General features: G+C 47.5%; 5 protein-coding genes and 1 pseudogene across 11 annotated transcripts; 3 read left to right on the top strand and 3 right to left on the bottom strand.

Annotated features, from left to right (window-relative positions):
- Positions 1–53: 53 nt before the first annotated feature.
- LOC112347591 lies at positions 54–1,674 on the top strand. Of its 5 annotated transcripts, none has more exons than XM_024678680.1 (9): positions 54–134; positions 207–438; positions 488–612; positions 663–802; positions 853–960; positions 1,023–1,293; positions 1,342–1,441; positions 1,490–1,536; positions 1,589–1,672. In XM_024678680.1, coding segments are annotated over exons 2-9 (795 nt in total). In that variant the 5' UTR covers positions 54–134; positions 207–435; the 3' UTR covers positions 1,590–1,672. The 5 variants fall into 5 exon arrangements, with proteins under 5 accessions (XP_024534448.1, XP_024534449.1, XP_024534450.1 ...); XM_024678681.1 differs by having other exon boundaries at positions 1,342–1,436; XM_024678682.1 differs by having other exon boundaries at positions 1,342–1,436; positions 1,612–1,651.
- LOC112347590 (sodium channel protein type 11 subunit alpha-like) lies at positions 1,661–16,514 on the top strand. Of its 3 annotated transcripts, XM_024678678.1 has the most exons (15): positions 1,661–1,678; positions 1,732–1,835; positions 1,895–2,297; positions 2,354–2,443; positions 2,495–2,628; positions 2,674–2,918; positions 2,968–3,094; positions 3,145–3,321; positions 13,404–14,450; positions 14,521–14,956; positions 15,021–15,458; positions 15,507–15,793; positions 15,849–15,985; positions 16,049–16,154; positions 16,205–16,514. In XM_024678678.1, exons 3-9 carry the CDS (start codon positions 2,099–2,101, stop codon positions 13,539–13,541), a joined length of 1,110 nt encoding a protein of 369 aa, XP_024534446.1. In that variant the 5' UTR covers positions 1,661–1,678; positions 1,732–1,835; positions 1,895–2,098; the 3' UTR covers positions 13,542–14,450; positions 14,521–14,956; positions 15,021–15,458; positions 15,507–15,793; positions 15,849–15,985; positions 16,049–16,154; positions 16,205–16,514. The 3 variants fall into 3 exon arrangements, with proteins under 3 accessions (XP_024534446.1, XP_024534444.1, XP_024534445.1); XM_024678676.1 differs by lacking the exons at positions 13,404–14,450; positions 14,521–14,956; positions 15,021–15,458; ... (2 more) ...; positions 16,049–16,154; positions 16,205–16,514 and adding exons at positions 3,917–4,765; positions 4,829–5,174; positions 5,223–5,501; ... (1 more) ...; positions 5,703–5,808; positions 5,865–6,288 and having other exon boundaries at positions 3,145–3,863; XM_024678677.1 differs by lacking the exons at positions 13,404–14,450; positions 14,521–14,956; positions 15,021–15,458; ... (2 more) ...; positions 16,049–16,154; positions 16,205–16,514 and adding exons at positions 3,956–4,765; positions 4,829–5,174; positions 5,223–5,501; ... (1 more) ...; positions 5,703–5,808; positions 5,865–6,288 and having other exon boundaries at positions 3,145–3,863.
- Positions 6,135–20,273, bottom strand: LOC112347589 (probable disease resistance protein At1g61180). The gene is made up of 5 exons (XM_024678673.1): positions 20,243–20,273; positions 19,513–20,190; positions 19,202–19,459; positions 18,714–19,144; positions 6,135–8,435 (listed from the first exon to the last, which is right to left on the bottom strand). Exons 2-5 carry the CDS (start codon positions 19,788–19,790, stop codon positions 6,154–6,156), a joined length of 3,249 nt encoding a protein of 1,082 aa, XP_024534441.1. The 5' UTR covers positions 19,791–20,190; positions 20,243–20,273; the 3' UTR covers positions 6,135–6,153.
- Positions 8,707–9,570, bottom strand: LOC112347592. Its single transcript, XM_024678684.1, has 2 exons — positions 9,180–9,570; positions 8,707–9,126 (listed from the first exon to the last, which is right to left on the bottom strand). Exons 1-2 carry the CDS (start codon positions 9,461–9,463, stop codon positions 8,865–8,867), a joined length of 546 nt encoding a protein of 181 aa, XP_024534452.1. The 5' UTR covers positions 9,464–9,570; the 3' UTR covers positions 8,707–8,864.
- LOC112347593 (voltage-dependent calcium channel type A subunit alpha-1-like) lies at positions 9,971–12,727 on the top strand. The gene is made up of 10 exons (XM_024678686.1): positions 9,971–10,647; positions 10,704–11,304; positions 11,354–11,478; positions 11,532–11,639; positions 11,685–11,969; positions 12,018–12,117; positions 12,167–12,238; positions 12,299–12,439; positions 12,495–12,584; positions 12,635–12,727. Exons 5-9 carry the CDS (start codon positions 11,851–11,853, stop codon positions 12,510–12,512), a joined length of 450 nt encoding a protein of 149 aa, XP_024534454.1. The 5' UTR covers positions 9,971–10,647; positions 10,704–11,304; positions 11,354–11,478; positions 11,532–11,639; positions 11,685–11,850; the 3' UTR covers positions 12,513–12,584; positions 12,635–12,727.
- A 333-nt stretch (positions 20,274–20,606) lies between the features above and the next one.
- On the bottom strand, positions 20,607–23,486 carry LOC9656370 (annotated as a pseudogene).
- Between the last annotated feature and the right edge of the window lie 3,859 nt (positions 23,487–27,345).

Consider the following 27,345-nt stretch of genomic DNA (forward strand, 5'->3'; position numbering starts at 1 on the left):
GAAAAGGCTCTCGTGGCCAAACTGCCGCCCTTGGATCACGCGTTCTTGGATTAGGTAGTTTGAATTTTAGGGCTCTTGGCGGTGACGGCCACGGATGAGCGCTCTCGAGGCGGCGACGCAAGCTACACGCAGAGGTAGGCGCCGGAGGCATAATGTAGCTTAGCTGATGCAGTAATTGATTGATCGCCTCGAAATACTTCTTCCAGTGATCCCGTCCCACAAGAAGATCACGATTTCATAGCTCGGCATCCGACATGGGAGGATCAGCTGCCTCCGATTCACGGCGTGAGCAAAGCAGCGCCGGATCGCGACCCAGCAGCGTCATCATCTTCGTCTGCCGCATTGATTGCCGCACTGGATCAACTGGCCCCAGCTATTCCCGATTCCCCGGCAACCAAGAACTGGAAGAGGGCTTACACTGCGATCAAGAGGCTCATGGTAACTTTACTTCTTTCGACTTTGGAGAGTTCTTATGTTCTGTTTCTAGAATATAAGAAGAAAGACGAGGTGGAGTGCTGTCGGGACTGGAGCAAGAATGGAGGGGACTGCGCTTGGAATTTGGAGCCTCTACAGCCCGTCACGCTTATACATTTTCAGGCTTCTCTACAATCAGTACGTGGATAGAAGTTTATCATCCTTCCTCTAACAGGCTTTGGTGGCAGGAGAGCCGAGTATGTCTTTGTGTTTCTCTTATATGCTCGCTTATCTTTCAAGCGATGGCTGGGTCTAGGCACGAACGATAGACACACGTCCGGAGTTTCAACATCGATTTCCTGGACGGGCTCATCACGGCGCTTTACACGTAGTCGTTGTTTTCCTCTTCGAGGTTTCCCCTCACACTTGTGATTGCAGGATTGAAATGGTTTTACGAATTTCGGCTCTTGGTTTTATCAAAGGTCGTCACTGCTACATGCGGAATCCGTACAATAGGCTCGACTTTGTCATTGTTTTCGATTCCTGGTATTGTTGAAGTTTTGTATCTGATGGTCGTAAGTGTTTCACCAGCTCTTTGCGAGGTACAGGGTACATATCATTGCTCGAGGATTTTTTCGCGCTGTTCCGCGTGTTTCGGGGCCTGCCAGCGTTGAAGCATGTCACATTTTTTGCCGATGGCATAGTATGGTTTCTAAATTTCCTTTTGGCTGATCTGTGCATTGTTAACACTTTACCCATCATGGCGGCCGTGAAAAAGAACGTTGGTCCTCTCCAAAACGTTATCCTTTTGACGTTTTTTCTGTTGGTTTTCTATTCTCTACTCGGCACGCAGTTCTTGCAAAACTCGATGAATCAAAGGTAATCTCGATAGTTCTTATCACGTGAAATCAAAATCCTCCTGGGCAGGTGCTTTCGAACAGCGGACAAGCAACTTGCTTATCCCATGCGCTTTTGTGACAAAAAAGCTGCTGGCGGCTACGTATGTCCACCATTTCAGAACTGTATGGTGAGTTTTTTCTATAAGCTCATTCCTTATCCATCTCTTTGTTTGTAGACATACGAGAATCCCAACCATGGAGCGACAACTGTTGATTATCTCTGGTATTCGCTGCTTACCATGTTTCAACTTCATAGCATCTTATCGCCTTAGCAGACTTCAAAGTGGTCACTCTGCAGGCGATAACTTTGGAAGGATGGAGCCTCGTCATGCATGATGTGAAGGATGCTGAAGGGGAGCGAGCCAGTAAGGCGTTGACATTGTTTCTTTTATTGCTTACACAAGCCATTGCACCACAGATTCTTACTTTATGACGTTAATTGTTCTGGGTACATATTTCCTGGCGAACGTTTTCATCGCCGGTATCAGTGGTGTATTTCTTCGTGTTCGATCAGAGCATCAGGTGCCCACTTGTTTTTAACGACCGACTGATTTGGCTTAAGTTAAGCTGTTATTATCCAGGCTTTGCTGAGGAAAGCCCGTAGAACCTCGGTGTCCTTTTACGATGCAACGATGATGGCACAAGTGCTGAAAGACAATATCGTCAAAGCCGACTCGCAGGTCAAGAACCGCTTACTCAACAGGTGAGGAAAGGTGCAGCAGAATGTCGCGAGAGCATTAAGTCGGACACGGACCTCCCTGCGGACTGCCCTTCAAGCCAAATCAATGGGAGTGCGGTCCAGTAGGTCTTTCAGTCGAAGTATGACGATAGGAGTTCAAGCAGCGTTGACAGTTTCCGGAAAAAGCCGCGACATCGTTGAACATCCCAAGTTTGAGTGGGGAGTACTTCTCAGTGTCACCATTAACGTCGTGCTCTTATCGTCCTTCAAGTATGGGATGTCAAAACGGTTGTTGCATATGCTCGGTATTCATTTCACGACTTCCTTTCTATTTGTTCAGCATGATAAATTTTGTATGCAGACGAGTTGCAAGCAGTAATGCTTTTTGCTTTCAGCGGGGAACTTCTGCTGCGCTTTCTAGCATATGGTCGTGGCGATTTTCTTGACGATGGTGAGTTCTTTGTTTTCATGTTGTCTTCTGGTCTGATCCTGAAATTTTCAGGAATGAATATGCTGGACTTGATAGTTGTTTTGACATCTATTGTGGCACTCAGTTCTCATTCGTTTCCAAATTTAAGAATTAAGCGGTGGTTTTACTCTTCGAAGAAGTATGTTGCAAAACATCCCAGTGTAGTGGTGAGTTGCTGCATTCACTTTGATTGATTTTAATACGTGATGCAGGCTACTGGCATGGAAAGTGTTGGCTCTTTGGCGGGGGTTTTTTTCTTTTTCCTTCTGGTTATCATAGTAATCTCTATCATCAGCATGGAATTGTACAGTGGGCAGTATTTCAGCCTTCCTGAAGAGTATCCGCAAGGAAATCATGATTCCATACTCGAAGCCTTGCTTGTCTGGTTTACAGTAACCACGGCTGAATCCTGGGTAAACCAAATGTGGAATTCCCTCCGACCTGAAGTTCAATATAAGTAAGCAGCCACTCAAGTATCTCTAGTATTGACGCATTCGTGTTTGCAGTGTAGTGGCGCCGTTTTTATACGTCTTTTACTTCGTCGTGACAGTTTACGTCGTTATGAATCTTATCATTGCTGTCTTGCTCGAGAGAAACGAGCTTACTGACAACCAGAAGAAGCGAATCCAACGGGTGAGTGAGGTAAAAAATGACAACTGCATCTAAGAACTATTTTCTTTCAGATGGAACACATGAAGTTAATCAGGAGAATGCAAAGTCAGGCACTCACAAGAAGCGGAAGCTGGGTTGTGGGCGCAGTAGAAGGAATGAAAGGTTTGCGACGGATGACAACTCGCATGTTAAGCGTCAAAGATCACGTAAGACCGGTTAAAGCCAGGCCAAGAGAGAAGGGGTCCCAGGTCGTCAAACTGCTGCTAAGGCTGATGGGGGCACTACTGGATCCGCTTTATAGGCCCCATCATCGGTCGTTCCAGCTGCAGAGTCTTCTGAAGCACCGCCGTCGCGTCACGGGCGTTCTTCCCAAGTTTTACAGGTTTCTGGTTTTCCGTCTAATATCGGTGAAAGGAGGGGTTCAAGAACCGCACTTCAAGATGCCGTGATAACTCTCGTCAAGATTCTCAGCAGTCCAAAAATTGGCAGAAATCTAAGCAGGGTCTCTAGCAACAGGAAATCTTTCCAGCTGTCGGAGTACGAAGAGCTCGAGAGAACTCTTACAACCATACAGAGACCGTGGTACTTGCGAGAAGGGTCGCTTCTTCTATTTGGAGAGGGCAACACGATAAGGATCCTGCCTAGGAGGATCCTCAGCAGTAAACCGTACTTGTGGTTTGTGATAGTTTGGATGGTCATCAATACTTGGCTCGTAGTTGAGATGGGAGATGATGGAGAGCCGATAATTGTCCCCGATTTCATCTGGAGTCTGCAGAAGATCAACTTTGTGGTAAGCACATGCTTATCTTATTTTGCTCGACATTGTACATTGTTTTGGAGCAGGTCTTTTTGCTAGACTGTTTGATGAAGATCGTTGCACAGGGACTTATTTTTGCGCCAGACGCATACCTGAGTGACTGGTACAACATCCTTGACTTGTTTATTCTCGTCACCGATGCGCTTATTCTTCTGAAGTATAACGCTGAGGATGAAACTTCCATACCAACCGTCGGTGCGTTTACTTCTCTTCGGCCATTTCGTTTCGTGGTTCGGTTTACAGGACTGAGGTCATTATTATCAAATCTTTTTCGGACTATTCCAGCAATTGTGTCGGTTATTCTCTTCACATTTTCAATTCTCTTGATATTTGGAACCATCGGGCTGCAGCAGTTTCGGGGCCTTCTCTGGAAATGCAATGACCCGACAATCACGCATGTACCAGCCTCTATGTTAATGACATCGGCATCCTTCCTCCGCGAGCCTGGGTTAATAACGTTTTCCAGTTCGACGACATTCAGAATGCCCTCCTCAATATGTTTGTCTGCTCCACTTTCGACAACTGGCTGACGCACTTCATGTATCCTGTCATGGACATCACTAGGGAAGACCACCAGCCTGTTCGGAACGCGAGTCCTGTCAACGCCTTGTTTTTCGTGGCACTCTGCTGTATCGGGGGATTTTATATCGTCAGAGTTTTCATCGGGTGTTTATCAACGAGTTTGGAAAAATTTCTGGAGCAGTTCTTCTCACAGAGAGGCAGAAGCTGTGGAGGGACATGAACCGTATCATCCAGAAAACTTATTCTATTCTGCTGGCCAGTCGGCAGTTGTTTCGGACCGGCGTCAGATGACTCACTGTGCGATTACAACATAATTCCTGCTCGAATCCGTGATGAAGTTCCTTGGCGACGAGGTACGTCATTTATCTTTTTCTCAATTATTTTTTGTTTGACCACCTGGTTTTTCCTTTCTCCAGTGGAAGGTCTATAAGAACGAGGTTGCACGGCAGATGGAGTTTGGACTCTCCATAATGGCCGCCTTGGTCTCATGGGAAAGAAGGGAACGGTGAGGGGCTATGTCAGCCGCACTGCCTACATTGCTCGAGTTTTCTGCATCATTCTTCACGAGAGCACGGGTTATTATGCGAACAATGTTCATCTGTTTGGCAACTGTAGCTGAGATACTCGCTCTTCTCGCAATTTTCATGTATATGTTCGCGGGAATGGCGTTTCCAACTCTTCAGTGCAATGAAGGAAGGGACCTGCATTGGCCCGTCTGTCAACTTTCGCACTTTCGTCAACACTTTCATCGCGGTGTTTCAGGTAAAGGCTTGTTTTTCTATCACTTTCAGTTTCACTTTTCTTTTACAGGTTACAACTCTTGATAACTGGTCTTGCGTTATGATGGATACCACAATTGATGCACCCGCCTGCACCAACGGTAAAACACTACTCGGTGATGATTGTGGAGGGCGGCATTATCTCCTTCGCCTTCTTGGTCTTGGTCGGGAGTCGCATATTCATGAACTTGTTCGTGGCTGTCATACTGGATGCTGTAACCTTCGGCCTTGTGAACAAGAACTCTATGATCATGCCAGAGCACCTGTTAGCATATCGAAATTGGTGGAGCCAAGAATGATTCGATCCCAAGTAAGCCACTTACGTTCAAGTCCTTGTAGAACTAACTTTATAATCGTCCAGTGCTACAGGATACATTGGCATGCACAAGCTGCGACGATTTGTAAACGCCCTCGGTGACCCGCTGGGCCGGCGCTACAAGTCCGCGACCCAATGGTTTGGCGTGTGTTTGCGGAGTCCTCCCAATCTTGATTTTTTCTTTGTTCTGCCCAGGTACATGAGAATAGAGTACGAGGCAATGAGTTTTCGAGTTCCAAACAAAGGAATCCCTTTCAAGGAGCTGCTGGAAACGCTGACGCTGTATAAGATCGGACCAACTGTAAGTAGCTGCTATTCCAACCTTTTGATACTTACGCTTGGCTCGGATTAACACAGGGGTTGCCTCTCACTCTGCGCATCGAGCGTGAGAAGCGGATCCAGGCCGTGTACATCCAGGGCGCTGCGACGAAAATGCAGGCTCTCGTGAGAGGTTTCCTGGCGAGGATAAGAGCTGGCAAAGGTGGTGCTGCTGTGAGCAAAACCGAGGTGGCAGCTCAGCAAGAATTGGAATCGACAAGGAGCAAACCCGAGGTGCTAGAGATTGCCAGAGGCGAAGCTCTCCTGGTGGGAGAATAGTGGTGCAGTCGCAGTTTTGTAACGATTTATCCTGAGATTGGGGCGGTCCTCAAGCCAAGGTGGAATTTTCATGCCTTTCGGGCAGGATAGCGATTCCAGCCTGGCTCTTATTGTGGGACCACAGTGCATCGTTCTGTATCACGCTTGGCCCCGAAATGTCAAGAAATTTCAAACCTGGCAGCGATGCAATGGACGATGGAATGATAGTCTCATCACAGCTCAAATGCACGATTTCTATATCAGTCATTTGATCTGATGGCAGCGATGCAATGGACGATGGAATGATAGTCTCATCAAAATGCACGATTTTTATATCAGTCATTTGATCTGATGGCAGCGATGCAATGGACGATGGAATGATAGTCTCATCAAAATGCACGATTTCTATATCAGTCATTTGATCTGATGGCTCAAAGAAATCATTTTGCATCTTCCTGCTGGATACTGAAAGACGTTCAACCTTGAGTGATGACCTCTCAGTTGGCAACAAAAGTCTCTTTATACAACCCGTTATTCGCAGAGACTCGAGGCGATTGGGGAGCTGTGTCACAAAGAGAGGCAAGTGCTCCCATTCAATATCAGGAGCTAGCTCAAACCCCAACTCCTTCAGATTTGGAAGACTGGCAGCCAAATCATCCTTGAATTCTGACTGTGCAATCTGTAGATTAGTAAGACTCAGATCTCCAAGACGTGGGAATGATCCATCCAGGTTGAAGAAGTGGATACGATTGCAGTTAATAAAAAGTGTTTCTAGGCGGTGGAATAACCAAGATAAGTTTATGATATCACGGATGTCTAGATATCGTAGTTGCAACCATTCGAAGCTGTCATCACTATTTTCACTGTCTTCTACCCCAACGATGGAAAAATGTTGAAGCTTGATTGATTTCATAAACATTCGTTTCCAAGCAGCTCTGCTGAGGGTTTCCACATGAATTTGACATTTTGTTAGGTTGACAAGTTGCCATAACCCAACGAAAGTGGCAAAGTCGATGTTGTTTGCATGTAAAACCAATGTTTCAATGTGCTCCAGTGTCCCCATGCTTTCTGGCACCTTCATTGTACCATGTGTCATTCTTAAATGTCTTAGTTTACGCGAAATTCCAGTCAAATCCACAACTGATGACTCCTCTTTTGAATCAAGCCTCAGCTCCAGCTCTTCCAAGTTGGAGAGCTGGGGCAGTAATGCAATGTTACACTTCGTCGGCCTCCACCTTGTACATTTTAGAAATTTCAGTGATGTCAGGCTGAAAAGCGCATCTGGTAATTGCCTCACATTTGTTTCTCGAATGTCCAGCAGTTGAAGGTTTTTCAGCTTGGATATGCTCTCTGGAATAGAATGGATCTTAGAGCATCGCCACAAGCTCAATACCTTGACCCCTTGTATGTGATTGATAAGACTGTCATCCACATTAGAAAGTTCTTTACATTTATCCAGAAGTATGACATCTCGCACATGATTATCGGATAGAAAGCTGCCAACATTCTTTGAGATGAATGAGACTTTAGCAAATGTTGCATTCTGAATGCCACTTGTCCAGTCATATCCAAACAGGCATCCCTTCTCGTGCTCTTGCTGTGGACTGTACTTCCCTTTTAAGATTCTTATGCATAGTTTGCGTAGCATATCGTGTACGATTATAAAATCTGTTATTGGGTGCTTACGTATCTTGACCAGGCATCTCCGTTCCAGTTCATTGACAATCGCTGTGGGTGAGAGTTCTGACCCAACCTCCATCCAACATTTCCTCAACTCAGTTAACCCAATCGACCTATCTTCTGGGAATGCAGCCACATAGAGAAAGCACTCCTGCAGCTTTTCATCCTCAGCGTTTCCCAGCTCGTCATAGCTGAACTTCAAGCGCTTGAACATCTGCTTCTCAACGTCTGGGTCATTGGACAAGTGCAACCTCTTATATCGTTCTTCCCACACTTGTGGCCCTTCACTTCTGTGGACAGCCATGGCACTGCCAATCACTTCCAGAGCGAGAGGAAGTCCCTCACATTTCCGAGCTATTTTCTCTGCAACTTCCACAACACCAGGTTGTGGATCATGCACACCGAAGGCAAACTTCCAAAACATCTTTTTGCTTTCGTCCATTGATAGCTCATGCACAGGAAATGCCTTTGCATCCGGATGCAAAATGCCTTCCTTTCTGGTTGTCACCAGGATCCGGCCAGAGGATGGCCCTGCTATAAAATCCAGTTCCTTTGCCCAGCTCCTGTCCCACACATCATCCAGTACCAGCAAGACACGGTTACCACCAGCAACATCGCGTGCCAAGTGCTTCATGTCGTCAAGGGTTCCTCTGGCCCTCTCTTTCATTTCACCCCATTCAAGATCCACACAATGTTGTCATGGAAATGCTCCCGCACCCTCCGGTCATTGTGCGCGAGGCTTGCGACGGTGGTCTTTCCACACCCTCCCATTCCAAAGAGTCCAACCCATTTGCTAGGGGCTTCGGGATCCAAGAGGGCATTCACCACCTCATTCAGCAGTTGCTCGTGGCCCCCAAACATGGCCTCAGGAACAACGCGCGGTACATATTTTTTTGCAGGGCCTCTATCTTGCGGGAAATTCCGTACGGCGAAGCTAGTGCTCGGCTGTATCACTTTCAACTCTTCTCGCTCGTACCTTTCAAGCTTCGGAAGGAGATCGCCCTCGTAGCTGTGTATCAGCTCTGAGATCTCGTCACAACGCTTCTCCCTGTGAAACATCCATAGATCTTTTAGCTGTACTGTAAGAGCTCTTGTGTAAACTTACTGTGGTCCCAGCAGTGCTTGCGCCTTGTCGTTCCATTTTGTGACAAGATCAAGCCACTCCTCGGCTCCATCAGAGTAGCGGAACTCTGGATTCCGGTGCTTGTGAGCATTAAACTTGTTAAGCATGGCCTGGATGCTGGCCGCCGCCTTCTCCAGCATCGCAATGTCCACCTTCAGCTCGTGCCCGTGACTTTCCATCTGCGACAGGAGATCCTGGTAGGAGCTGAAGCACTCCATGATCTTGCCACTCCGCTTGTACCTATAGGGAGAAATAAATTCAGCCTTGTTGCACAAAAATGCTGCAAAACATACCGTCTAACGGGGCTCCAGATCCTGTTGTTGCGTGATCTCAAGAGTTCTTGCGCCTTGCTATTCCATTTCTTGACACGCTCCAAGCATTCCTCGACCGCTTCAGAAAACATAAAGCCACGTCCATTTCGCTCCTTGTGGCGACCGAAAGCGTCGATCTTGGCCTGAATGTGGGGTGCCATGGCATTCCCCAGCCTTTCAATGTTGGCATTGCAGTCCCATACCTTCTTGGCAGCGTCCATACCCAAGACACACAGCGGCCTCACCAAGCCGCTCACAACCTCCATGATCGAAAAATCCTGTCCGCTTCAGCTAAAATGGCACAGTTCTTACGTCGTCACGTGGTCTCCAGGTTGGCAGTCAAGTAGTTGGACGCGCTGGAGCTAGTGTCCTTCTCCTGGACACTTCCAGAGGCTCGATTGGATCGATGGGACCTTGTTGATCTGCGCGTTGTTGATCCGCCGTGTCCAAACGGGTTTACCATTCTACCGCCTGCCAGCTCAGACTTGGAGAACATCGGGGGTTCGACTCCTGACAACTATTAGCAACGGTCGCGGGTTCGACTCCCATTGACGTCGTGCTCCAGTGTGGATAAAATTCTTTAAGAGCGTTGTCTAGCAATATGACGTGAGGCTCTTCCCCTTTCTCGGGTTTGGCAAGATTCGAGGCCGTGCCCTCTGGCATTGCTTTAAAACAACCGTGACGGCGAAAGTGATTAGCCTAACCGTAGCAACTAGGCAAGTGGATATTCTTTCTTTCCTTGTTATATCGATACAATCCACATGGCGTAATACCCTAGGGAAAGCTCAGTGTGGAGGAGGCTGTAGGGTTACTGGGAATCACAGGCTCTGCCACGATGATCCGGCGGCGGTGGTATTGCGGAGAGATGGTGGCGCCAGCAATCATCGCTTGATGAGAGTGAGCAGCAGCAGGAGGATTTGGATTCCCAGGATCGATTCGCTTGCACGCGCGTGTGCGCGTCGGATCGGATGATGAAGCAAGTGGGCAGCTTTGCAAAGAATGTGACGCCCAGTTGTGTGGGGTCTTGGATTTGGATGCTTGTGCCGACGCGTGCGCTCGATCCGTTTGTTCTACGCAGCATTGGAACGATGTTTGTATGCGGCGATGCTAGAGCGAGATGAGACTGCTCGGCTCTATGGGCGGTACAACGCCGACAAGAAAGAAGAGCTCATATTGACGGCGACGAGGATTTCATGGATGATCTTGCGGAAGCGCCACCGCCCCCAAAGATCATCCAGTGGGAACCATCAGGGACTGCTTCTCCGGACATAGATTGGCCCTCTTTCGCTGTTCTAACTTCTCTCTGCCAGAAAATCGATCACGTCGCTTGGAAGGGGAGCGCAAGGCTTTAAAGCGGTGCATTACGTCCAAGCAATACGAGCTTGTAGCAAGGCAGCGCAGAAACTCCCGGATTGCAGCAAATGTTGGAGCCCGAGCTGATGGAGTCCAGGTTACTCTCTCTCTCTCTCTCTCCAAGCCTATAATGCATAACATTTTTACTTTCAGGCTCTGGAGCTCGGGTTTTGTGGCCGAGCACTCTCGGACCAAATGCTGCACAGCTGAGAAAGCTCCGGCTGCATGGGAACTACGTCTGTCAGACTCGGAACTACAGGCGGTTATACGATCCAAGCTATCAATGCAGAGAAGTTTTTTCTCCTATACTTTATTCTTTCTTCTGTGAAACGAAAACGATCGCAAGGAGAAAAGGCTATTATGGTATCACGCGTTTTTGGATTAGGGGGCTCTTGGCGGAGGGAGTTCGCCGGTGGATGAGCGCTCTGAGGCGGCGACGCAAGCTATGACGATCGCCCTCTACATCAGGGATGTCCTATAAAGAGGCATAATGTAGCTTAGCTAGTGATTGATCGATCGCCTGGAAATACTTCTTGCAGTGATCCCGTCCCGCAAGAAGATCACGATTTCATAGCTCCGCATCCGACATGGCTGCCTCCGATTGAGCAAAGTAGCACCGGATCGCGACCGAGCAGTGTCATCGTCTTCATCTGCCGCATTGATTGCCGCACTGGATCAACTGGCCCCAGCGATTCCCGATTCCCGGGCAACCAAGAACTGCAAGAGGACTTACACTGCGATCAAGAGGCTCATGGTAACTTCACTTCTTTTGACTTTGGAGAGTTCTTATGTTCTGTTTCTAGAATATAAGAAGAAAGGCAAGCCGGAGTGCTGTCGGGACTGGAGCAAGAATGGAGGGCACTGCGCTTGGAATTTGGAGCCTCTACAGCCCGTCACGCTTATACATTTTTAGGCTTCTCTACAATCAGTACGTGGATAGAAGTTTACCATCGTTGTTTCCCCTCACACTTGTGTTTGCAGGATTGAAATGATTTGACAAATTTCGGCTCTTGGTTTTACCAGAGGTCGACACTGCTACGTGTGGAATCCATACAATAGGCTCGACTTTGTCATTGTTTTCGATTCCTGGTAATGTTGAGCTTTTGTATTTGATGGTCGTAAGTGTTTCCCCAGCTCTTTGGGAGGTGCATAACTGGACATAATTTTTTCGCGCGGACAGCCGTGTTCCGCGTGTTTCGGGGCCTGCTAGCGTTGAAGCACGTCACATTTTTTGCCGATGTCATAGTATGGTTTGTAAATTTCTGATTTGTGCATTGTTAACACTTGACAATAGGCCATCATGGCGGCCGTGAAAAAAAGCGTTGGTCCTCTCCAAAACGTTATCCTTTTGACGTTTTTTCTGTTGGTTTTCTATTCTCTACTAGGCACGCAGTTCTTGCAAAACTCGATGAATCAAAGGTAATCTCGATAGTTCTCATCACGTGAAATCAAAATCCTCCTGGGCAGGTGCTTTCGAACAGCGGACAGGCAACTGGCTTATCCGATGCGCTTTTGTGACAAAAAAGCTGCTGGCGGCTACGTATGTCCACCATTTCAGAACTGTATGGTGAGTTTTTTCTATAAGCTCATTCCTTATTTCATCTCTTTGTTTGTAGACATACGAGAATCCCAACCATGGAGCGACAACTTTTGATTATCTCTGGTATTCGCTGCTTACCATGTTTCAGGTTTGTGTCACTTCATAGCATCTTATCGCCTTAGCACACTTCAAAGTGGACACTCTGCAGGTGATAACTTTGGAAGGATGGAGCCTCGTCATGCATGATGTGAAGGATGCTGAAGGGGAGCGAGCCAATAAGACATTGATAACATTGTGCTCTTATCGTCCTTCAAGTATGGCATGTCAAAACGATTGTTGCATACGCTCGGTATTCATTTCACGACTTCCTTTCTGTTCATTCATCTGATAAAGTTTGTATGCAGACGGGTTGCAAGCAGTAATGCTTTTTTCTTTTAGCGCGGAACTTCTGCTGTACTTTCTAGGGTACGGTCCTGGCGATTTTTTTTGCCACGGTGAGTACATTGTTTCCGGTTGTCTTCTGGTCTGATCCTTAAATTTCCAGGAATGAATTTGCTGGACTTGATAGTCGTTATGATATCTATTGTTCTCATTCGTTTCCAAATTTAACAATCATGCGGTGGTTTTACTCTTCAAAGAAGTATGTTGCAAAACATCCCAGTGTAGTGGTGAGTTGCTGCATTCACTTTGATTGATTTTAGTACGTGATACAGGCTACTTGCATGGAAAGTGTTGGTTCTTTCTTTTTTCTTCTGGTTATCATAGCAATCTCTATCATCAGCATGGAATTGTACAGTGGGCAGTATTACAGCTTTCCTGAAGAGTATCTGCGAGCAAATCATGATTCCATACTGGAAGCCATGCTCGTCTGGTTTACGGTAACCATCCTGGGTAAACCAAATGTGGAATTCCCTGCGACCTGGAGTTCAATATAAGTAAGCAGTCACTCAAGTATCTCTAGTATTGACGCATTCGTGTTTGCAGCGTAGTGGCACCGTTTTTATACGTCTTTTACTTCGTCGTGACAGTTTACGTCGTTATGAATCTTATCATTGCTGTCTTGCTCGAGAGAAACGAGCTTACTGACAACCAGAAGAAGCGAATCCAACGGGTGAGAGAGGTAAAAAATGAATGAGAACTGAACTATTTTCTTTCAGATGGAACACATGAAGTTAATCAAGAGAATGCAAAGTCAGGCACTCACAAGAAGGGGAAGCTGTGGGCGCGGTAGAAGGAATGAAAGGTTTGTGACGGATGACAACTCGGATCACGTAAGACCGGTTAAAGCCAGGCCAAGAGAGAAGGGGTCCCAGGGTCGTCAACGCCCGGCAGTAACTGCTGCTAAGTCTGATGGGGGTACTACTGGATCCGCTTTAGAGGCCCCATCGTCGGTCGTTCCAGCTGCAGAGTTTTCTGAAGCACCGCCGTCGCGCCACAGGCGTTCTTCCTAAGTTTTACAGGTTTCTGGTTTTCCGTCTAATATCGGTGAAAGGAGGGGTTCAAGGACCGCACTTCAAGATGCCGTGATAACTCTCGACAAGATTCTCAGCAGTCCAAAAATTGGCAGAAATCTAAGCAGGGCCTCTAGCAACAGGAAATCTTTCCAGCTATCGGAGTACGAAGAGCTCGAGAGAACTCTTACAACCATACAGAGACCATGGTACTTGCGAGAAGGGTCGCTTCTTCTATCAACACGATAAGGATCCTGTCTAGGAAGATCCTCGGCAGTAAACCGTACTTGTGGTTTGTGATAGTTTGGATGGTCATCAATACTTGGCTCGTAGTTGATATGGGAGATGATGGAGAGCCGATAATTGTCCCCGATTTCATCTGGAGTTTGCAGAAGATCAACTTTGTGCTAAGGACATGCTTATCTTATTTTGCCTGACATTGTACATTGTTTTGGAGCAGGTCTTTTTGCTAGACTGTTTGATGAAGATCGTTGCACAGGGACTTATTTTTGCGCCACACGCATACCTGAGTGACTGGTTCAACATCTTGGACTTGTTTATTCTCGTCACTGATGCGCTTATTCTTCTGAAGTATAACGCTGAGGATGAAACTCCCATACCAACCGTGTTTACTTCTCTTCGGTCATTTCGTTTCGTGGTTCGGTTTACAGGACTGAGGTCATTATTATCAAATCTTTTTCGGACTATTCCAGCAATTGTGTCGGTTATTCTCTTCACATTTTTAATTCTCCTGATATTTGGAACCATCGGGCTGCAGCAGTTTCGGGGCCTTCTCTGGAAATGCAATGACCCGACAATCACACACCGAGCATATTGTACCGGCCTCTATGTTAATGACATGGGTTAATAACGTTTTCCACTTGGACGACATCCAGAATGCCCTCCTCCGTATGTTCGTCTGCTTCACTTTCGACAACTGGCTGACGCACTTCATGTATCCTGTCATGTACATCACTAGGGAAGACCACCAGCCTGTTCGGAACGCGAGTCCCTGTCAACGCCTTGTTTTTCGTGGCATTCTGCTGTATTGGGGGATTTATATCGTCAGAGTTTTCATCGGTGTGTTTATCAACGAGTTTGGAAAAAATTCTGGAGCAGTTCTTCTCACAGAGAGGCAGAAGCTGTGGAGGGACATGAACCGTATCATCCAGAAAACTGATGCTATTCCGATGGCTCAACCACCAAGCAATCCCATCCGAGGGATGTGCTTCTACTTGATTCGCAATCTGACATATCAAAAGTGCATGATCCTCGCACTCCTTGGCTACTCCAGGCTACTTGCAACTAACTATGCTGGCCAGTCGGCAGTTGTTTCGGACCGGCGTCAGATGGCTCACTGTGCGATTACAACATATTTCCTGCTCGAATCCGTGATGAAGTTCCTTGGCAACGAGGTACCTCATTCATCTTTTTCTCGATTGTTTTTTGTTTGACCACCTGGTTTTTCCTTTCTCCAAGGCGGCAACTGATCCCCTGACCGTGAAATCGTAGCCCCCTCCGCCGCCGCCGACGCTGCTGCTAGCGCCAGCTCCATCCCGCTTGCCCGCCAGTGGAAGGTCTATAAGAACGAGGTTGCACGGCAGATGGAGTTCGGACTCTCTATAATGGCCGCCATTGGTCTCATGGGAAAGAAGGGAACGGTGCTATGTCGGCCGCACTGCCTACATTGCTCGAGTTTTCTGCATCATTCCTCACGTAGCGAGAGCGCAGGTTATTATGCGAACAATGTTCATCTGTTTGCCAACTGTAGCTGAGATACTTGCTCTTCTCGCAATTTTCATGTATATGTTCGCGGGGATGGCGTTCCAACTCTTCAGTGCAATGAAGGAAGGACCCTGCATTGGCCCGTCTGTCAACTTTCGCACTTTCGTCAACGCTTTCATCGCGGTGTTTCAGGTAAAGCCTTGCTTTTTTATCACTTTCAGTTTCGCTTTTCTTTTACAGGTTACAACTCTTGCTAACTGGTCTTGTGTTATGATGGATACCACAATTGATGCACCCGCCTGCACCAACGGTAAAACACTACTTGGCAATGATTGTGGCTATCCAGAGGGCCGAAATATCTTCTTCGCCTTCTTGGTCTTGGTCGGGAGTCACATATTCATGAACTTCTGTGTGGCTGTCATACTGGATGCTGTAACCTTCGGCCTTGTGAACGAGAACTCTATGGTCATGCCGGAGCACCTATTAGCATATCGAAACTTGTGGAGCCAAGAACCATTCTATCCCAAGTAAGCCACTTAATTACGTTCAAGTCCTTGTGGAACTAACTTTACAATCGTCCAGTGGTATGGGATACATTGGCATGCACAAGCTGCATCGATTTGTAAACGCCCTTGCTTCCAATTCCGCAATCGACCTCTGCATTGCATTGCGTCGTTCGGGGATCCGTTGGGCCGGCACTACAAATACAAGACCCAATGGTTTGGCGTGTTCCTCTCAATCTCTCTTTGTCTCTCTCTCAATTTTTTCTTTGTTCTGTTCAGGTACATGAGAATAGAGTACGAGGTGATGAGTTTTCGAGTTCCAAACAAAGGAATCCCTTTCAAGAAGCCGCTGGAAACGCTGACGCTGTATAAGATTGGACCAACTGTAAGTAGCTGCTATTCCAAGCTTTTGATACTAACGTTAAGCGGATCCAGGCCGTACATCCAGGGCGCTGCAACGAAAATGTAGGCTCTCGTGAGAGGATTCCTGGGGAGGATAAGAGCCGGCAAAGGTGGTGCTGTTGTGCGCAAAACCGAGGTAGCAGCTGAACAAGAATTGGAATTGACAAGGAGCAAACCCGAGGTGCTAGAGATTGCCAGGGACGTGAGAGGCGAAGCTCTCCTGGTGGAAGAGCAGTGCTGCGGTCGCATTTTTGTATATTAATTTAGAGGAAAATATGTCAAACTATGTAGAGGTGGGACGTTCGAATACCAAAACGCTTTGGAAATAAAAACTTACGTATCTTGAGATTGGGGCGGTCCTCAAGCCAAGGTGGAATTTTCATGCCTTCCGGGCAGTCTAGCCTTTTCAGCCTGGGAAATGCGCCCTGGCTGTGATTGTGGGACCACAGTGCATCGTTAAGTATCACGCTTCGCCCCGAAATGTTAAGACGTTTCAAACATGGCAGTGATGCAATGGACGATGGAACGATAGTCTCATCATCACTGATCAAGTGCACAGCTTCTATATCAGTCATTTGATCTGATGGCTCAAAGAAATCATTTTGCATCTTCCTGCACCATACTGAAAGAAATTGAACCTTGAGTGATGACCTCTCGGTTGGCAACAACAGTCTCTTTATGCAACCCGTTATTCTCAGAACCCCGAGGCGATTGGGGAGCTGTGCCACAAAGAGAGGCAAGTGCTCCCATTCAATATCAGGAGCTAGCTCAAACTCCAACTCCTTCAGATTTGGAAAACTGGCAGCAAAATCATCCTTGAATTCTGACTGTGCAATGTGTAGATTAGTAAGTATCAGAAATTCAACACCTGGGAATGGTCCATGGACCAGGTTGAAGAAGTGGATACGACTGCAGTCAATTTCAAGTTTTTCTAGGCGGTGGGGCAACCAAGATAGGTTTATAATTTCACGGATGCGTAAATATCGTAGTTGCAGCCATTCAAAGCTGTCATCATTATTTTCACTGTCTTCTACCCCAGAAATGGAAAAATCTTTAAGCCTGATTGATTTCTTAAACATTCGCTTCAACGGAAGTCTACTGACAGATTCCATGTGAATTTCACATGTTTTTAGGTTGACAAGTTGCCATAACCCAACGAAACTGGCAAAGTCAATGTTGTTTGCATGTAAAACCAATGTTTCAATGTGCTCCAGTGTCCCCATGCTTTCTGGCACCTTCATTGTACCATGTGTCATTCTTAGATCTAGAAGTCTTAGTTTACGTGAAATTCCAGTCAAATCCACAACTGATGACTCCTCTTTTGAATCAAGCCTCAGCTCCAGCTCTTCCAAGTTGGAGAGCTGGGGCAGTAATGCAATGTTACACTTTATTGGCGTCCACTGAGTAGATTTTAGATATTTCAGTGATGTCAGGCTGAAAAGCGCATCTGGTAGTTGACTCGCTTTTGTTCCTCGAATGTCAAGCACTTGAAGGTTTTTCAGCTTGGAAATGCTCTCTGGAATAAAATGGATCTTAGAGCATTTCCGCAAGCTCAATACCTTGACACCTTGTATATGATCGATAAGATTGTCATCCACATTAGAAAGTCCTTTACATTTATCCAGAAGTAAGACATCTCGCACATGATTATCGGATAGAAAGCTGCCAACATTCTTTGAGAAGAATGAGACTTTAGCAAATGTTGCATCCCGAATGCCAATTGTCCAGTCATATCCAAACAGGCATCCCTTCTCGTGCTCTTGCTGTGGACTGTACTTCCCTTTTAAGATTCTTATGCACAGTTTGCGTAGCATATCGTGTACGATTATATAACCAGGAGCTTCTTCATCCCTCCAAGACTTATATATCTTGACCAGGCATCTCCGTTCCAGTTCATTGACAATCGCTGTGGGTGAGAGTTCTGACCCAACCTCCATCCAACATTTCCTCAACTCAGTAAACTCAATCTCCTCGTCTTCTGGGAATGCGGCCACATAAAGAAAGCACTCTTGCAGCTTTTCACCCTCATACTTTCCCAGCTCGTCATAGCTGAACTTCAAGCGCTTGAACATCTGCTTCTCAACATCTAGGTCATTGGACAAGTGCAACCTCTTATATCGTTCTTCCCACACATGTGGCCCTTCACTTCTGTGGACAGCCATGGCACTGCCAATCACTTCCAGAGCGAGAGGAAGTCCCTCACATTTTCGAGCTATTTTCTCCGCAAATCCCACAACATCAGGGTCACTGGGTTGTGGATCATGCACACCGAAGGCAAACTTCCAAAACATCTTTTTGCTTTCATCCATTGATAGCTCATGCACAGGAAATGCCTTTGCATCCAGACTGCGCAAAATGCCTTCCTTTCTGGTTGTTACCAGGATCCGGCCAGAGCATGGCCCTGCTATAAAATCCAGTTCCTTTGCCCAGCTCCAGTCCCAGACATCATCCAGTACCAGCAAGACACGGTTACCACCAGCAAGATCGCGTGCCAAGTGCTGCATGTCGTCAAGGCTTCCTTTGGCCCTCTCTTTCATTTCACCCCATTCAAGAGCGTTGAGGAGCTGGGCCTTGAGATCGTCCTCCGAAGCATCTTTCTTCACAGTGATCCACACAATGTTGTCATGGAAATGCTCCCGCACCCTCTCGTCATTGTGCGCGCAGCTTGCGAGGGTGGTCTTTCCACACCCTCCCATTCCCAAGAGTCCAACCCATTTGCTACGGGCTTCAGGATCCAAGAGGGCATTCACCACCTCATCGAGCAGTTGCTCATGGCCACCAAACATGGCATCAGGAACACCACGCCGTACATATTTTTTTGCAGGGCCTCTGTCTTGCGGGGAACTCCGTACGGCGAAGCTAGTGCTCGGCTGTATCACTCTCAACTCTTCTCGCTCGTACCTTTCCATTTTCGGAACGAGATCGCCCTCGTAGCTGTGTATCAGCTTCGAGATCTCGCCATAACGCTTCTCCCTGTGAAAGATCCACAGATATTTTAGCTTTACTGTTAGAGCTCTTGTGTAAGCTTACTGTGATCCCAGCAGTGCTTGCGCCTTGTCGTTCCATTTTGTGACATGATCAAGACACTCCTCGGCTCCATCAGAATAGCGGAACTCTGGATTCCGGTGCTTGTGAGTATGAAACTTGTTAAGCAAGGCCTGGATGCTGGCCCCCCCCTTTTCCAGCATCGCAATGTCCACATTCAGCTCGTGCCCGTGACTTTCGATCTGCGACAGGAGATCCTGGTAGGGGCTTATGCACTCCATGATCTTGCCACTCCGCTTGTACCTATATGAAGAAATAAATTCAGCCTTCTTGCACAAAAATGCTCCAAAACATACCGTCTAACGGGGTTCCAGATCCTGTTGTTGCGTGATCCCAAGAGTCCTTGCGCCTTGCTATTCCATGTCCTGACACGCTCCAAGCATTCCTCGGCCGCTTCAGAAAACATAAAGCCTGGATTCTGCTGCTTGTGCTCACTGAAAGCGTTGACCTTGGCCTGGATGTTGGGCGCCATATTCTCCAGCCTTTCAATGTTGGCATTGCAGTCCCAAACCTTCTTGGCAGCGTCCAGACCCAAGCCACACAGCTGGCTCACCAAGCCGCTCACACACTCCATGATCGAAAAATCGTGTCCGCTTCAGCTAAAATGGCACCGATATAAGGCCAAAACTTCTTACGTGGTCTCCAGGGACGCGCTGGAGCAAATGTCCTTCTCCTGGACACTTCCAGAGGCTCTAAACAAGGCCGCATAGTCTCTATGCCCCCGGTCCGTCCTGGAAGCTCACCGTGCACTGGAGATCATCCGAGGTGACATGCCCAGACAGGTGCGCGATGGTGCCGTTGTCCACGAAGAACTCCACTCCCCGGCACTTTCCAACGGGCTGCGAGTGTGAATCCGGAGTGTCGGTCACGTTCAAGGAGAATGCGAGGCCGCAGCCGTCTTTGAAAGGTGGCCCGGTGTCTTTCTTGCAGCCTGCAACAGGGAAGATGTTGTAGCCGCTTTTGGTGAAGCATCCCTGCAGAGAAGCTGTTAGTGAAGAGAGCTGCGAGCTCGAAAGATGTGCTTACCTGAGAATTCTCGAGAAGGACAAGAAGTAAGCTAGCCCCGGCCCCGGCCATGCTTTGGTCCTTGCCCGCTGCCAAGGAATGGAGTCCGTTTAAAAGCGTTGTTTCGGCTCTCTTGTACATAGCATGTCAAGCCTGCGAGTCTTTCAATCATTTGAGAGCATAACCTGTGTGAAACTTGTCTGCGTCAATTCTCGACAGCAGAAGCTGCGCGAAGAATTTAAAGTTCCAAGTGTAAGCAAACCAAGACTTGTATGTACCTTGAATGAAACTTAACACGAAACAATTAGTTCAATGCTTTACACCAATCAAAGCTTTGAACAAATAGCACACGCTCCTACGCTTTCCCAATACACAAAACACGGAGCACTGGAGAAAGGATACTGATAGCAAAGAAACAAACTCTACTTACAGTATAAACCCCGCTTATCGTCCTAATTTTCAAAATCGCTGTGGCCACCACAGAGAAAACATCACGCAAGGGTCCATTCTAACAAAAACCTGACCTTCATGCTGCAACAGGAGAATCCGGAGCTGATCCAATTGAAGTACCTTCGGGATCCTTAGGCAAGGCAACGTAATTCATCATCGGAGAGTAGCGTTTCACCCGGCTACCCTTTTGAGGACCCTGATTGCTAGCCTTAGGTGCGGGTAAGAGCTCAGGGACTATCGAAAGTCGTCGGTTTGCATTGTTTCCACTCACGCGAAGTCCCACCTGTCCCTTTTTGGACGCCTTTGTGCCGTAGAGCAGCTCCTGCTCAGTTTGCAGTTGCTCCTGCATTCTCTTCTCCTCCTGCATTTAGCCAGTTAACGCCTTAACAGGCACTAAACTGCAGAGTTACCCTCAGTCGGCGCTTTTCTTCTTCTTTCTCTCGTCGTAGCAAGCTATATTCTTCTAGAATTGCCAGTAGAGAAATCTGCAAAGAACTTTCAGAAGCGTCTAGGAAAATCACTTACGTACCCCGTTATATAAGAAGGGCCTGCCTCTTTCGTCCCCCAAGACCGCGTTTTGGACTTCAATGATTCAAGAAGATCTGCAAACGGGTTGTGAAAACTGAGAAAAGGAAATAGCAAACGAAGAATTCAAACGCACTGGGGAGTTTGGCCACGATGACACGAGCTCTTTCTGCACGTTTTAGACTCAAATGTGCTCCTCTGGTTGCATTGAAGCGGCTTTCATCCTACAATCGAAAATGAATAAGTGAAATAGCATAACGCTCATACCTTATTGTATTCTTCAAGCCAGCTTTCTTCTTCACACGCTCTAATCCACCGTTCCATTCATTCCATTATATCTTGTCTGCCGAGTGATTCTTCCTTCTCCTCGGCGATACTACTTTCGATTGTAGCAAGTAGTTCTGACAAGTCCACTATTCCTGTGCACAACAAACATCAGGCAAGAAATGTGAACAGAATAAATTTATACCTGACTCCCGATCGTCTTGCCTAATTTCTCTAGCGTCTCATCGCTAATACTTCTGCTCTGGCCTGGATCACAAAGGCTCGGATGCACTTCCTTGACAGCCTCGGTGTAGTCTGTCCCCAACAGGACGCAATATCCCTGCAGAACCTCGAGAAGCTCTGAGAATTTGTGGAGCTGGGTACGCTGGAAATGTCACTTGTAAGAAAAAAGAATGCCAACCGTGCCAATACAAACCAACCTTTTTATCCTGAAGCTCTTGAAGCTGGCAATGGTACTCATAGTCTCATACAGCTTTCTCAGCAACAAATCTTTCCAACAAAAAGCTCCATTCTCGGTCTCTTGCAATGTCCCCGGCGATATCTCCAGAGAGAGCCTTTGTATCTGGCATTGGACGTCCTCAAATTGCTTCAGCCGCTCCTCTTTCCTCAGACGCAAGCATTCTAACTGAGGTGAGACGGACAAGAGCTGCTCCCGCAGAGTAGTGCCCGACCTCTTCTCTAACTGAAAGGAAGAACAACGGGCATTGGAAAAGCACTGTGAGATGGATCAAACAAAGCATACCGTGCAAGGGCGATCACCCAGGAGCAACAGGAGCGACGCGAGCTCCGACTCGGAATCCGCCAGCAGCTGGTGCAGCCCAGCCCTCACGGAATTCGCTTGATCCACCTTCCGCCGGTACACATCCAGGCATTCTTGCTCCAGCTGGAGCAGCATTCTGTCCCTCTCCTCGTCGCTCTGCCCCATCTCCTCCCAGATGCTCTACGCGCGGCCGATCCACCGCGATCGTGAGAAACTCCAGAGGCAATAATTCGCGAGGAGCCGAGGCTTACCTGGAGCTCCCGCAGCAGCGATCGGCAAGTCGTGTCCTCGCCTTCCATGGCCTCCAGAATCAAAATGCGCGTCCCCAGATCAATCAGCTGTCGACATTCTTTGCAGCTGGAGAAAAAGTTGTAAGAAAAAAACGAAGAAACAATAGAAATAATAGAAAACTTACCGCGTTCTTGGCCTTCTTCGTTCCAACTCTACTCACGAGCGTGTTCTTCCGATCGATCCTCATTTCTCGATCCACCTCGCGTTGCCGTAATCCGTCATCTACGAAACACCACGAACTCTAGGTTCCATTCTTAACACCTGTGAAGAAAAAGCGGCAAAAGGAACGAAAGATGACCATTCGCAAGATCCTGGACGAGAATGCGGTACCTTGTTCGATACTACTGGCACGATCTTCAGAGTATCAAAAAGCCCGAGAGCAAACATGGTCAGATTCCATGCACCGGCTTCACTGTTCGCATTCGCTCCAACGAAATCCACACCGATGCGCCGATCCTGGTCTTACTCAAAGCGGTGGAAGCACATTCTTCCTGTAGAGGAGAATACATAACCTTGTTGATCTGCGCGTTGGCGGTGTTCCAGTAGGATGTTTTACTGGTAACGGTGGATCATAGCGCCTGCTGAGCATACCGGCGAGCGATCTATCTCCTCATCAATTCTGTCCAATCCTCTTGCACACATGAAAACGCGAGACCTGGAATAGTGGTCATCGACACCCGATGCCGCTACACCGTCGTCATGCATCGGCTGTGCGAAATTTGTGGCGCGCCACGAACCGGATCGAGACTAGCAGCTCCGAAAAATCCACAATACCCTTGGATGTGATGCCAGCGAACAAGACGCAGCGCGCAGCGAGCAAAAGAACTCTTATAGATGGTGTAGCTGCTGGCAAGGCCGAGCGCCCGGACCAAACCAATGGATTGATGCTCAGCTCCAGCGGCGCCATTGCCGATGATGACCGCGCGGCACACCACAGTCGACAATCCCCCCATCCAAACGGGTTTACAATCCTTCAACCCTACCGCACGTGGAGAGCATCCGGGGTTCGAATCCTGACAGCTACTAGCAACAGTCGCGGTTCGACTCCCATTGACGCCGTGCTCCAGTGTGGATAAAATTCTTTAAGAGCGTTGTCTAGCGATGTGACGTGAGGCTCTTCTCCTTTCTCGGGTTTGGCACAATCGAGGCCGTACCCTCTGGCTCCAAGTGGATATTCTTTCTTTCCTTGTATATCGATACAATCCTTCTAATCTACGAGTGGCTCGTGTGCTAGGGTTACTGGGAATCACAGGCTCGGCCACGATGATCCGGCTGTGGCGGCGCGGGAAGAGCGGCAAGAGTGGCGCTGTGTCATAGACCTCAAGTGCTAGTGATGCAAGGGAAGAGAGTGGCGAGCATGATTTACATTGGTTGGACAGAAAGATGCCCACCTCACTCACTTTTTCCCCTTTCTAGCTTTAACAATGGAGATTGGCATTGCGGAGAGATGGCGGCGCTGGCGATCATCGCTCGATGGGAGCGAGCAGCAGCAGCAGGATTTGGATTCCCAGGATAGATTCGCTTGCAAGCGCGTGTGCGTGTCAGATCCGATGATGAAGCGAGTGAAAATGATGTGACGCCCAATTTGTGCGTCACTGTGTATGGGGTCTCGGATTTGGATGCTTGCACCAAGGCGTGCGCTCGATCCGTTTGTTCTACGCAGCATTGGAACGATGTTTGTATGCGGTGATGCCAGAGCGAGATGAGACCTCTCGGCTCTATGGGCGGTACAGCGCCGACAACAAAGAAGAGCTCTTCTCCAGGGTGAGCCAGCCACAGGAGGCACAGACTGACGGCGACGAGGATTTCATGCGCGATGATCTTGCGGAAGCGCCGCCGCCTCCAAAGATCATCGAGTGGGAACCGGGGACCGCTTCTCCCGACGTGGATTGGCCCTCCGTCGCTGTTCTCTCTGCCAGAAAATCGATCATGTCGCTTGGAGCGGGAGGCTTTAAGCGGTGCATTACGTCCAAGCTATACGAGCTTGTACCAAGGCAGCGCAGAAACTCCTGGCAGTACCTCTCTTGCAGATCTTGCTCCTGGATTGCAGGAAATTTCGGAGCACTGAGGCTTGTTTTTCTATCACTTTCAGTTTCGCTTTTCTTTTACAGGTTACAACTCTTGATAACTGGTCTTGCCTTATGATGGATACCACAATTGATGCACCCGCCTGCACTAACGGTAAAACACTACTCGGCGATGATTGTGGCTATCCAGAGGGGGTGACATTATCTTCTTTGCCTTCTAGGTCTTGGTCGGGAGTCACATATTCATGAATTTGTTCGTGGCTGTCATACTGGATGCCGTAACCTTCGGCCTTGTGAACGAGAACTCTATGGTCATGCCGGAGCACCTGTTAGCATATCGAAACTTGTGGAGCCAAGAACCATTCGATCCCAAGTACGCCACTTACGTTCAAGTCCTTGTAGAGCTAACTTTACAATCGTCCAATGCTACGGGATACATTGGCTCCTGAGCTTATGAGCTCAAAATTTACCCGGGCTCCAAGCATTTTGCTTCCCAGTCGATGTGTACTTTGTGTTTGACGATTTGTAAACGCCCTCGATGACCCGCTGGGCCGGCGCTACAAGTCCGCAACCCAATGGTTTGGCGTGTGTTTGCGGAATCCTCCCAATCTCTCTTTGTCTCTCACTCGTTTTTTTCTTTGTTCTGCTCAGGTACATGAGAATAGAGTAGCGGTTTTGTATATATTGATTTAGAGTAAAAATATGTCAAACTACGTAGAGGTGAGACGTTCGAATACCAAACGCTTTGGAAATTAAAACTTATCACGATTTATCTTGAGATTGGGGCGGTCCTCAAGCCAAGTTGGAAATTTCATGCTTTTCAGGCAGTATAGCGATTCCAGCCTGGGAAATGCGCCCTGGCTCTTATTGTGGGACCACAGTGCATCGTTATGTATCACGCTTGGCCCAAAAATGTTAAGACGTTTCAAACTTGGCAGCGATGCAATGGACGATGGAACGATAGTCTCAGCACAGCTCAACCCCTTGCTTAAAACGTTTTATCTTGAGATTGGGGCAGTCCTCAAGCCAAGGTGGAATTTTCATGCCTTTCGGGCAGTATAGCGATTCCAGCCTTTTTGTATATATTGATTTAGAGGTGAGACGTTCGAATACCAAAACGCTTGCTAACGACGTTGTATGTCGAGATTGGGGCGGTCCTCAAGCCAGGTGGAAATTTCATGCCTTCCGGGCAGATTAGCGATTTCAGCCTGGGAAATGCGCCTGGCTCTGATTCTGGGACCACAGTGCATCGTTCTGTATCACGCTTGGCCCCGAAATGTCAAGAAATTTCAAACCTGGCAGCGATGCAATGGACGATGGAATGATAGTCTCATCACATCTCAAATGCACGATTTCTATATCAGTCATTTGATCTGATGGCTCAAAGAAATCATTTTGCATCTTCCTGCTGGATACTGAAAGAGATTCAACCTTGAGTGATGAACTCTCGGTTGGCAACAAAAGTCTCTTCATGAGACCACTTACGCTCAGATGCTTGAGGCGATTGGGGAGCCGTGTCACAAAGAGAGGCAAGTGCTCCCATTCAATATCAGGAGCTAGCAAAAAGGACAACCGCTTTAGATTTGGAAGACTGGCAGCCAAATCATCCTTGAATTCTGACTGTGCAATGTGTAGGTTAGTAAGACACAGATCTCCAAGACGTGGGAATGTCCAGGTTGAACAAGTGGATACGATTGCAGTTAATAAAAAGTGTTTCTAGGCGGTGGGGCAACCAAGATAGGTTTATGATATCACGGATGTCTAAATATCGTAGTTGCAACCAAGCAGTTGAAGGTTTTTCAGCTTGGATATATATCTCTGCATGGTGTTTTGGCAATCAGTATTCGGTCGGAGCATGGTATGTACGTACAGCACGGCTGAACTAGCATCGTACTCCGCTTTTGGAGAACTCACTCAATGATCTCGAGATGAACTGGAGGAGTTCGGGATCACACCTTGATGCTGTACTTAAGGGTTTGTGAGAGTAGCTCAGGTACTTCTTGCACTTGTTTTCCTTTCAATCAGCAGCAATTCCCCCCTAAGGGCATCTTTATGACATCCTCCGTGGTACGAACACGTTTGATTTATGCTCGTCGGAAGTGGTGCTCCAGTTTGGGTTTACCAAAGTGGCAGCGTGGCAGGATTTTCGGAGGGGTGTTGCAAGTTTAGCGCATGTGTCTTTGTACATGGAGATATTCGCTGTGGTGGTGCATGAAGTTGTTGAAGACTTGGCCACAGTTTTTTTGAGAAGTTTACAACAGTATCCTAGTATCCTGTCGAAGAACGGTAACGGTCTGAAGTAACTTAGCTAAAATCCATAGAATATTGCGTCGCTGTTTCTACGAGTGCAGTGTATCATTTAATTTTTATCGAATTATACACACTTCACTTGAACAGCAAACTAAACTGATTTGGATGACATTTCTCCAGCCTGAAGAACTCATCCTCGCAGCAAAACTCATCAGTGCTGAACACCAAGCCAGGGCTGTTGCAAGCAACTGGAGTCCTCAGATCAAAGATCAAGAGATTCAAGCACCTTTCAGACTATCTTCATTTCAAAAAGTAACGGTCGTGAGCTGATCAAAAGCAGCGATTGGTGAGCAAGCCATATCCACTGGAAAAACACTTATACTTCGGAGGGATACCATTAGCGACTAGAGCTTCGGTGGTTAAAACAAGCCCTGTAATTCTGAATTGATGTAAGCATACACAAATTATATGCAAAATACATACTGGATAACTGTACTTTTTTTATCATATCAATTTGGGATCTTGGAACATTTTTT

Source organism: Selaginella moellendorffii, unplaced genomic scaffold (assembly GCF_000143415.4).
Source record: "Selaginella moellendorffii unplaced genomic scaffold, v1.0 SELMOscaffold_23, whole genome shotgun sequence".
Taxonomy (NCBI): domain Eukaryota; kingdom Viridiplantae; phylum Streptophyta; class Lycopodiopsida; order Selaginellales; family Selaginellaceae; genus Selaginella; species Selaginella moellendorffii.